At 43.4% G+C, this 12,009-nt stretch overlaps 1 protein-coding gene across 1 annotated transcript in view; it reads right to left on the reverse strand.

Moving 5' to 3' along the window:
* Positions 1 to 12,009, reverse strand: part of LOC132978386 (receptor-type tyrosine-protein phosphatase N2-like) — a 203,926-nt gene that overhangs the window by 34,353 nt on the left and 157,564 nt on the right. Inside the window, exons 15-16 of the mRNA XM_061043562.1 lie at positions 6,152 to 6,299; positions 3,469 to 3,542 (exon numbers count right to left, since the gene is read on the reverse strand). Of these exons, the coding sequence (XP_060899545.1) occupies positions 3,469 to 3,542; positions 6,152 to 6,299 (222 nt within the window). The remainder of the gene's footprint in view (positions 1 to 3,468; positions 3,543 to 6,151; positions 6,300 to 12,009) is intronic.

The raw sequence follows: 12,009 nt of genomic DNA on the forward strand, positions 1-12,009 counted from the left end.
ACCTGCGGCACTTCAGATTGTGTTGCACTGTTTTAAGAAAGTGATGGAAAACGACTCAAAAAATCAACCTGTTCTCAGTTTAAATGTAACGACCATCCTCCTCCTAACTCCCTCTGTGGATTCTGTTCAGGACGGCCCCCTCACTCTGACATCTCTCCAGTAGTGCATGTCCATAGGATCAGCTGAAATTTCACTCATGTGTCTGGCAGATAGTTTCTGAGTAAATGTGCTGCATGAAACAAACAAAGGAGGAGCCATTTGACTTTTTTCTACTTTTCAAAATATTGCAGTCGTCATTTTTATTTATTTGCAATGGCGCACAAAAAAGACTCCTTAAAGGCAGGGTTGGTCATTTTCAAAAAACTTGCATGATTTTGAAAGTAGCATTCCCTCAGTGCTCCGTCTGCACCCGCCCCCTCCCCTCTGTGCTCCCTCATAAGCCACGCCCCCTCACTTACATCCAGAAGCGGACCTCAGCTCAAGTAAACTCTCAGTATAAACTCTTAAAGTCATCGGTGATGTGCTTTGAGCGAGGGCTAGTGAACACAAGAGGTAGAGAACGAGCAGGGAGACAGGGAGGCGCCTGATTGGTTCATCAGATTGGTACCTCGTGGCAGACATTGGTCAAAGTTTTTACGTTCTTACAAACTGATACAGATGATGGATTTTCTTTGTTCCTTTTTCAGAGAACCTGAGTTATTCATTTCTGTCAGGACCTAAAGACAATTTCAACCTAAATCTTAAAAAGTGGATCTGGTGTTGGAAATTTAAGTTGTAGCTGGTCGAGCCGTGCAAAGGCCAGCGGGGTTTGGGCTCAACAGAAGGACACAGCGTGATCCTCCACATGAGACTTTGATGTGAAGGTAATGCCTCGACTATAAAACATCATCTGGAACACACTCCAATGCCTAATGTTTGCTTTAAACTCCAGCTGCCGGTGTCAAATAAATCTCAGCGGGGAGGAGGGGGGGGGGGGGGGGGGGGGTCCTTTACAGTCTAATACTTAATGAGAAACTGAGCATGTAACATTTAGGGTGGCTTTAATGATGTCATTTAGCTAATTCATGTCACCCTTACTTTAGCTAGCGCAGAAGACAACATCTGGTTGATTATATGACAACTGTTCCAGCTCTGAATCCTCCGGAAAATTGAAGCTATAACACAGATGTAGTGCTTTTTAAAGACGCCCAAAACGATCCCTCGTATGCCAAAGCTTTCTTACGTTTGGTACATCTGTGAATGTCGAGACAAAAAAACTACAAATCCCACTGGGTTCATCAGTGACTTGGCACATTTATTAACATCATTAGCTGGGGTTCAATTGTTGCAAATCATGAGCAACATCCGATTATAACACTTGTAGTTATGCAAAGAGTCCATCAGTGTAAACTAATCTCATTCATACTCATTCACACACCGCTTATAAAGCAGTGGGAGCATTTCGGGGTTAAGTGTCTTGCTCAAGGAGCTGGAGATCGAACGGTTGAAAGACGACCGACTCTTTTCCTGCTTTGTCATTTTGTTCATGGGTATTGCTATGTATCCCTGTATATCTGTTCTTATGATCTGCCTTGAAAATGATCCTCAGTTTTTGAGCATCAACCTAAAAAAGTCAAACATGTTCTCTTTCCCCCCGAGATCAAATTTGATGTTCGCATCGACTCCATTTTGGAGGTCGATTCTCCAGCAAAGTATGTTGTATTTAATCTTTTCTTAATTAAGACTAGTAATGTAAGTTAAATCCTGGTTGTATATATTCACATTCTTAGTTTTGATATTTTTAGTACTTATTTACTTTGTATTTAATATTATATTATGTTTAGATTTGCTAACATTGTGTTTTTTGCTCATATTGTGTGTTTGGACAACCTGCTGCTGTAACGCCACAATTTCCCAGTTTGGGATCAATAAAGTAATTCTATTATATTTTATTCTAGTATTATGTCTGTTGTAAAAGTCAGTAAAGCTCTATTAAGTCTGGAACACTCTCTCCATAAATTTAACCATTTTATTGCAGAATGGACGTACAGCTTTGCATGGCGTTGAAGACTGTGATCAAACGATGCTCCCTGGGTTAGCTGAGCATCATGCAACAGGTTTCCAGGGAGTGCAGCGCTAACCCCCCCCCCCTAACATCACCACAAACGGGCGCACAGTTACCTGGGTTTAAACAGAGAGTGTATGCTGTTGTCGCTTTAAGTACAGACGGTGAACGAGAAGCGGCGGGAAAATCCATCTAATCTCCCCAGAGTTATTGAGCGTCTGTCACAGCGGGAACACAAACATGAAGTCTGATTTACATCAAAGTGACAGTGGAGGAGGCTCCTCGAATAACCTCAATGTGTACCGTTTCCTATGCATTCAATCATGAGTGTGTGTGTCAGTGTGTGTGTGTGTGTTGTGATGAGAATGTGTGTGTTCATATTTCAGCCTTTGCTCATGTCTCTATGGATATCTGCACTGTTTGTATACATGTCTGTCATTGGCGTGTATGTATAGGATATCAGAGTGGGTGAGCGTGCACACATTTTAGTGTGTGTGTGTGCGTCCTTGCATCAGTGTGTGTGTGTGTGTGTGTGTGTGTGTGTGTGTGTGTGTGTGTGTTTCAGTGTGTGTGTGCGTGGGTACATGTGTTGCAGCTTGTTTTGGCAGTTGTGCGTTTCTTTGTTCCCTGTACAGTTTTAAATCCTTCTGATTCTCTTTTTCTCTGTCAGTCAGTCAGACACGCACACTTGAACACACACACACACACACACACACACACACACACACACACACACACACACACACACACACACACACACACACACACTTGAACACACACTCAGCCGCTTCTTGGTGTGAAGCCCGGATTTGAAATGCATAGCGCTTGGGTTTGCTTTTAATGGAATACCACTGTATCTGCCTCGAGGGGAACATAAACCTACAATTCCAACACTGGTTTCCAAATTGATACACTGACTTACTGAATGCACATGCACCCCCCCAGCCCCCCCGCCCCCCCCTCCCCCCTCCGCCCCCCCTCTCCTTCTTCCTACAAGCTGTTCTGCTGCTTAAATCTGTGCTGCGCCAAGGAGAACGACTCAGCAGCTCGGGGTGTGCACCACATAACAGTAAACACAAACTAGCATCAAATTAACATAAGCCAAGGTCAAAAACAATCATTTCCCAAGACCCCCATGGATCAATTTCGTTTTCACAAACGAGAAGCGAGTCAAGATGCGACGTGCGCACGTCCTTTCCCACGCCTTTTTCCCATAGCGAACACTCGCCCGGGGTGTTTGCTGTAGCGATCATTAATATTCATGGTGCTGAACATACACACTCGCGTCGGGCCGCGACGCTAAAGCAAGCGTTGCATCAAAATTTAGATTGTACAACGAGAAGGCCGCCTTTGTTCCTGCGACGGCCCCGTGGGGGACTGTGGGAGCCGGCGCAGCGTTAGAATGCAGAGGAGGTGCTACTTACGATCGGGCTGGCGTTGATGTAATCAGAGTTGCCTTGGCTGTTCTCCACCTTCAAGGTGATTCTGGAGTGATCATCTGGAACACAAACAAGAGGAATTCAGAGCGTTTTTGTCTCAGGCGCTCAGAGGACGATGTCACATGCATTTAAATGAGGAGTATGATGGGGTGTTACTTTTACCGCAGCCTTGATCTGAAGCAACAGAGTAAGGATGTGTCCATGACCTTAAAGACTTTATTTCCTCCTGGTTTGTCATGGTTGTATTCAGCTCGGAATAACAAGACAGTAGTTTGAACTTTGATAGACTGATCCCTGATTTGTGCGGTTTGGACGGCTCCTCTGAAAGTCAGCAAAGGCCTCAGGTCTCAGGTAGTCATCAAGCAGCGAGTAGTTCACCAAAGGGTTAAACTTGATGATTTCATCAGCCATAAAGGTTCTTCTACAGATACTGGTGGGTCCATTTTAGTTAGCATTTTTTTGTTGTTGTTAAAATTGGGGCCACGCGGGCGCAAATCTTAAGGTCTAAATGACTAATTAATTAGCGCCCAAAATTTGGTGTTCCTCTAGAGCAGGGGTGGGCAACATGCGGCCCCCGTCAACCCTCAATGTGGCCCTCAGATCAATTGTTACATATCAATTAATTGGAAACATGAAGAAAACGTGACAAAATCTGCCATGAAATCATGAAAAATGTCCATAATAATTTATGATTATTGAGTTAAATTTGAGACATAATTGACCGTAATCATTTCTGTATTCTACAACTTGGCCCGCTGGCAGTGAGAATTAAATAAATGTGGCCCTCGCTGTGACCAAAGTTGCCCAGCCCTGCTCTAGAAGTTGGCTCATCCTTGATGTGTGAAATGGGCTTGAGATGTTGTGGAGAAATCCTTTGAGATAAATAAACATATCAATGTGCAAAAGAAGAACTTATCTTTGCCACAAATACTCAAATTATTAGAAGTGTGTGATTTTTTTATAAAGATGTAAAAATCCCAGGATTCTACTTCAAAGTTTTTTTTTGGGGTAACCAAAAGTTGAAGACGACAAGTTTACTCTCGTTCAGCTGTGGGAGAATCTGCTCTCCATCTTCACTGGTCCAGGGAAATGTCTGGAAGGGACAAATTATCCCACTTTGTACTTTAACGCTTGTGAACACAGAGCTCTCAAGCCTCCAGTGAGAGACGCAAAACAGTTCAGATTTTTTTTTTTTTTTTTTTTTGAAGAAGAAGCCAGTGGTGCCTCAAATAGGAAGCACAAATTATTCCTGACAAACTGCTTTCCCCTGCTGACAACCTGGATTTCATTAAGCGCTGGGCTCGCTGGAGAGAATGGGACAGCACTTCTTTTTTTTTTTTTTTTTCAAGATAGGCTATTTCCACAGAAGCTTAGAAATTTTAATCATTGATGAGGTCGGTGCAGGAGAGCTTTAATAGAAAACTAATTTACAACCCTTCTGCTCGCTGCATCTGCTCCTGGTTTCTGATAATAGACGGCGGGCTCGGAGTATTTTGGTGAGCGCGGTCGAGAGGTGGTGGGAGTGAGGTCACCATTTTTTTGCTAAACGTATTTCTCTTTAGTCCTGAGCAAGTTACCGACAGAGGAAGTACTTTGACATTTATTCTACTTATTCACACTACTTGTCATGAAAGGACACATGGTTACCAAAGTGGTTGACTTTTACAGACATGGAAAACGAACCACTTGTGCAACGCAGATCATGTCGTCTCTATCACAAGCAGAATCAGAGCTTAGCATTCGGCCATTACGTTAACCATCTTTGAATCCAAAGATAACCTTAGTTAAGTTCCAGGATGAAACATGTGGAGGTCAGCACTGGCTCGTTTGTTAATCGAGCTGCAGGCGCTAATGTCTCATTTACTCTGATTACAAACTATCATCACAGACAGTGGGACTCGGGTGTTACACCCATTGTAGACAGTCATGACTCACAGAGTTATTTTCAGAGGATATACTTGATTTATATTATATTTAAGTGTGAAAAATCACATATTAAGCCTTTAAGGTCTTAAACAGAAGTCAGAGGATGTGGCAACTAAAGCATGAGAAGATCACTTTTCCTATACCATGGTCTTAAGCAGGAAACCTCATTGGCTGTGGTCAGATCATGCACATGCTCTTATGGGTTTGTATGACTGTATGTGTGTTGGACCCCAGGAAGAATAGCCAATGGGTATGCTGGTGCTAATGGGGATCCAACAGCCAATTCTCATTGGGATTGCGAGTGTACCACTATCTGATATATAAGTGATAGTTATTGAACTTCCTATTCTGTGTGTTCTGTTTACAGTCCAACTGGCAACTTGAGGCATGAGAAAGGGACTGAAGCTAATCGACAAATGGATTTTGAGCAGATTCCTGTTGACAGAATTTCAAACAAAGCCTAATGGTTGTGGAATGACCGCCCATTGGTTATGTGTTTGCATTTTGGCGATTGCAATCCACCCTTTTTGTTGCCCTTAAACACAGTCTGCTTCCTTTGCACATTACCAGAGACACTTCGACGTACCCCCAAATCTAGTCCCTCAGATATCCAACAAGACACTGCTATGTCAATGCCAAAGAGTGCACAGCCAATAAGATAAGGTGTGTAGATAGAATCAAACCAATGAACACAGACAGAGCTACGAAAAAGACATGAATTAGCAAGAGGTTTGTTGCTTACATGCCACAACAGCAGTGGAGCGGTTCTTCTTGGCGTTGCCGTCCTTCAGGCCGATGGTGCAGGAGTTGGGTTCCGCCTGATAGGCGCACAGAGCCTCCCACTCCTTCTCCAGGCGGTTCTTGTTCTTCAGGTGATCCTCCATGTAAGACTGAAGGAGGAGAAGATTTTAAAAAAAAGGGAGAAAACGTTAGAGATGCTTGAGATACATCGTTTGTTGTCATAGCGATGGATTTGCCGATCTGATTTGTCGAGTATCAGATGGGAATTGGGATTTAGCCTCTATATGTCAGCCCTGTGATTGACTGGCGACCAGTCCAGGGTGTAACCCCGCCTCTCGCCCACTGACAGCTGGGATCAGCTCCAGCCCCCCGCCACCCCGAATGGGTAAAGCAGAATAGATAATTGATGGATGGATGGATGTGTGATTGGGATTGGACCTCAGAGGAGCCCAAAATGAATTATTTCACCAATCAAAGAAAGGCTGACTACATGCATACAAAAGATTTGTCCTGTGACTGCAAATCACCATGTTGCCCCGTGGTACACATTTGACCAATGTGGTGAAATAAAAACCCAACATAAATACAGATTGGACCCTCTTAAAGCACCAGTTGGAGGACATTTTGGTTTAGAATTGAGAAGATTGAAGTTAAGAAATGGAGCAAATGGAAAACCCAAAGAACGAAAACATCCATCACAACAAGTGTCTTACCAAACATGTCCCTGTCCTAGTCGACAAGGAGTTGTTCGGTAACATGACCAGACCATGTTAGAGTTCCCAATCTACATGCTCTCCTCATTTAACTGCACCAAAGCTCTCTTAATGAGTGTAGGTATCAGTCTGATCTACTCTAGGACTAGGTTTAAATGAGAGCCAGTTTTAGCCTGGCCATTACCTGCAATATTAAAATGATAATTAAGGAAGATAATTTGACTTTGATTAACTGTTGGCCGATGATCTTGGCACATAAAAACCCCCAGCGAGGACTCTGTATTGTGTTGTAGTGTAAGCCAGAATCTGATGGTTGCCAGTGTAACTTCTATGTTTTTTTTTTCTTTTGGCAGGGTTTTGAGAATCAGCGGCCCGTGCACACAAAATATGGACGGTACAATCGTTTGTAATGGATGAGGGGACCAAAATGAGCTCTTTAAATGGCTCCTGCAATGATTTATGGTGGCAGTTACAAATGGGGCTGATCTTAATCAGAATTAGCCTCCCCCTCCCCCCCCCCCCTCCAAAAAAAAAGGGTCTAATGGCTTTCTGCTAAAATGAGAAGAGTTTGTTAAAAATGGAAGACGGCGCAGCTACACGTCCGGCAGCGGTAGATAATGGAAGAATCTTTTTTTTTTTTACAACTTAAACACGACGTCACTCAATAACATGATTTGAATATGAGTTGTTGTCATTCGCCCACATTCACTTTTACTTAGGGTTAGGGTGGTTTGGTACGTATCCCATTAAGACCATATTAGATATTAAACCCTTAAATAGAAATAAACACATCCCCCTTTGAACATACCTTAATGTCAATATTCTGTATGACTCCATTTGGATACTTGGACTACGCTTTCCATACTCTAATGAGAAACTCGATGTACAAATGTATCTGCCAATTCTCAGAATTCTATCATTACGCTGCTTACAAATCCAAGTCATAGATCTGTGCGATACCAGTCATCCCTGCGAAGACACTGGTGCAGCCGTCTTTTATAATATTGGAGGTAAAATTGGTAAAATCAGCTGAGGATACTGCAGAATTGAGCAATTTGTGACCTCCTACTGCCTGCTAACATGAGACATTTGGAGAAGAAATTGTCTGTAATAAAAGGTTGCTGGTTCTTAAAAATATGTAATATGTATTGACTTAAACTGGACTCAGATGTTTGAGTTGTCGTTGACTACAGAGGCGAAAATGTGCCAATTCTGTAATGACGGTAGGAAACCTCCCTTTGGTTTTGTGTATTTGTGCTTTGTACGGTGTAAAATGAATTGTTAAGGAGGACCTACGATGAGGCTGCCAGTGGCTGTGTTTGTCTGTAATTGTTTTTGAATTAAGTGTTTTGTTTTGTTTTAATTAATGCTTTGTGGAGATATGCAGATATTATAAGATTAGTCTTCTTTCTGCTCCTTTTCATTCAAAATTTGAGATTTTATTTTTGTTTGTTTTTTCTTAACTTTATTGTTTGTTTGAATGGAATAAAATTTACAACTACAAAAAAAAAAAAAAATGGTGGTCCCATCTGACAGCCCTCTTGTTGGCCTGCTGAACACTGGTTGGAGAGTCCCCCCAATTGATTTATGCCTATAGACTCTTGAATCTCCACTGGTGGACTAAAAACCTGAAAGGGTAAAAATGTTTAAAATATGACTAAAACTAAAAAGGCATTTTTGTCCAAAGACTAAGACTGAATCTATAACAGCTGCCAAGAAACTGCTGGTCAGGTTTGTACGTTTTTGTGAGCGACGCAGGCTCAGTGTTGAACAACAAGCTCCATCCTTTCCCAAGCTGTGCTCTGTGTGTGTAGCTGAAAATATATAACACATTCTTTTCCCTCTTCTGGTATCGCCTCTCTGTTCTGTTTGCTGCAGAGCGGCTGAAAGCATCGGTGATGTAACAGGAAGCTGTGACCCTCCACCTGCACACAGCCGCTTATCAACAGCAGGAGGTCCAAATCCATCACAAGATTCACACACACACACACACACACACAAGTATACACACACACTTGGAGGACACACACATAAAGAAAATGCACACACACACTGATATGAAGCGCAATCCACAAATAAAGGTCACATACACAAAAACACAGTCCACCCACACACACACACTCCTCGCACTTATAGACTGCAAACACACACATATACAGACGCAGAAGCATGGTTTCATATGACACACACACACACACACACACACACACACAAAAGAAAGAGAAAGAAAAGACACCTACTCATAAATATGTGTTCATAAAACCAACACACACAATCACATGTGACCTGCAATCATTCACACTCCTACAGGACGCACTCTGTCCTCCATCCGATGGCCCCCCACCACCTTCTACCCCTCTACCCCCCCACCCACTCTCTCGCTCTCTAATGCCAGAGTAATAGGGTTTTGTGGCGGTGTAAAAGGATTACTGCAATCCAATCAGGAGGTGCTGAGATCACCATGTGTCGACCAAACACTGAATAATCCCCTTACTACGGGGGGGGGGGGGGGGGGGGGGGGGGGGGACTTACAGCTGCCAAAGGTGCTCAAATAAAAATAAAAAAAGACAGCCACGCTGTAAGCCCCCGCCTGATGAGCCGCCATTGTGGCTCTGACGCACCACCTGAGCACCTGTTGGGGAAACAGCAGATTGAAAAGCTGATGGGAGGTGATGTAATGCAGCCGCCATTTTGGATCCACAGCAGCTTCAGAGGGAAATTGCTCTCACTGGAAAAAGAGTGTCCAGTGGGGAAAAGCAAACAATCATATATATATATTTATAAAGAGCTCTAAAAACCTGAGCCATACCCTCTTTCATTTCTGTTTTTGGGGCGGGTGTAATGTTGACTAATGGCTGCAGAAGTTTTGACATTGCTCCAGTGCTCTGTGTCTCTAACAGGCTTTAATGGATGCAAGGTTATCCCCGTGGGCGAATGAGCCTAATTAAAGAACGTCCCTTAAAAGTGCATGGTATTTTTTTGGCCACTAACAGGCTCAGGTTGTTATTCTCAGTGTCTAACAACACTACAGAAAGGCTCCCTACAGAGAGAGAGAGAGAGGGCTTGTGTTAAAAACTTGATGTTTCTCCCTTGCAGAAAACGGGAGTTGCCGGTCTGCCACGGTCTTCATTTTGTTTGTGGAACTTTTATTTCTTAGAGAATGTAGATTTGGATCCAACACTTTATCTGTGTAACACAAATTAACACAAAAAAACCAACTGATTGAGACAAACAACTCCTTTGTTCTGTGAGTTAGAATGAACATTTGTTTGTCTGCTGGCTTTGAGAGTGTACTCTGTTTCTGGTATTTGGTAAAAAGTCTTCTTATAGTGCTTTCACACTTGCAGAAATCTCCTGAAAAACTGTATATGTGAATGCAAAAAGCCACATTTTTGCACTTGGAGTTTCTCCTGTCCATTTTGGGGATTGGATTTTAAAATGTTATTTATTGAATTTAAGGTTTTAAATGGAGTGGCTCATTCTTTGTCTTATTGATCTACTGCAGTTTTACAATCCAGTTATATCAACCAACCACTTCCTCTGAGATCGAGACTCAAAAACAGAAGGGAACTCGTGTTTGCTTATTTAAATAAGAACCGCTCAATCGCTCGACACGTTCAAGTCGATGTTGAAGACACTTTTTTTTTCAACGGCATTCAACCCAATTTAAGCTCGGCCTTTCCTTTTTATCTTATTTCATATTTCCCTGGAGTTCTTCTATTCTTTTACTACCAATCTGGTCCGTGTTCTATCTCTGCGCTTATGTTTAATCAAATACTTCATTCTTTTTTAATACTATTGTGAATGTGGGTGTTCTTCCTTTGTTCTGATTGTCCTGGGTGTTGCAGCAGCCGTCGTTTTTAAATGTGCTTCCATAAAAACATTTAATTTGACTCGTGATCCCAAGAAGTCCCGACTCTACCCGAGTGTTCAGGTCAAATTTTGTTGTGAAGATTTTGATTTGAATCTTACAACATCGGCATCACTTGCCTGAGCTCTTCAATTAATTCAGGTCAAGATCTTCCCCATTCATGGATTCTACAACAAACATGTCATGACTCCTCATCGGTCAATCTGCAGCCATCCGTCATCCACGCAGGCTGCCGTCTTTATTTTTAGGCTAATCGCTGACATCATCTTGATACATGAGACTAACTTCTCTGCGTCTCAGTGCTTCCTCCCCCCCCCCCCCCCCCCCTCCCCTCAGCCGAGCACATTAGAGTGATTTAACATCCATTTCCTGAACGCCCCGCTCGTCCCTCCAGCCCGTTGCCCTGCGACCCTCCACCTCTCTCCAGATCACGTCCCACCAGCTGGAAAAACCTGACGGCCGCGACAAATCCTCGACGCGGTTAATCTGGATGGAGGGGAGGCTCGCTCTGCAGCAGAATCTATAACACTTACTTGGCCGGCAACAAAAGACAAGATAATGTGCTTTATATATAGAGTAGACTAATCCTCTTAAGACACAGGCAGAGAGGATGTTGGGGGGCGGGGGCGGCGGTGATGGTGCGATGGGGGGGCGGCTCAGTCCCTGCCACATGGGACCAAGTAATACATTAACTTGGATAAGATGGTGAAAGCTGTTTCTCCTCTCAAATTAAAATCAGTGGGCGGATCATGACATGGAATTTGCTCTGGTGCACGAGTGGCAATTAATTTTTTTTTGGGGGGGGGAGGAGGTGGGAGGGTTTGGTTGGAGAGGAGGGGCTCATCAGCGCATCACGTTCCTACTTCTTTTTTTTTTTTTATTTGACGCCTGTGATTTTTTTTATCAATCGCTCAACAGCCGCCTCGCTCCGCTGTGTGGCAGGGCGTTAGATGAAATATTTGCTTTTCCCGTGGCGGGGCCGCCGCCGCGCTCGTCTCGCTCTGTGATGGATTTTGGTGTGACTCGCTGAGACGCCGCAGTCTCCCTCGGCTCTTGAGTTTTCCGCTGAGCGCGTCGACTGGGTCCTGGTTTTTGCTGCCATGAAAACTCCGCTCGGTCTCTAGTAGACGTCATGAGGTGGATTTGAAATGAGTTCCCTTGTAGAGTAAGTGGAGACATTTTTTTAGTGTGTGTAAAAACTAACAGCTTGGACTGCGAGAGTCGAATCTGAGCAGCTCCAAATTCTCTTTTTATAACTTGGAACGAGGCCTGACA

Source organism: Labrus mixtus, chromosome 8 (genome assembly GCF_963584025.1).
Source record: "Labrus mixtus chromosome 8, fLabMix1.1, whole genome shotgun sequence".
Classification (NCBI taxonomy): Eukaryota; Metazoa; Chordata; class Actinopteri; order Labriformes; family Labridae; genus Labrus; species Labrus mixtus.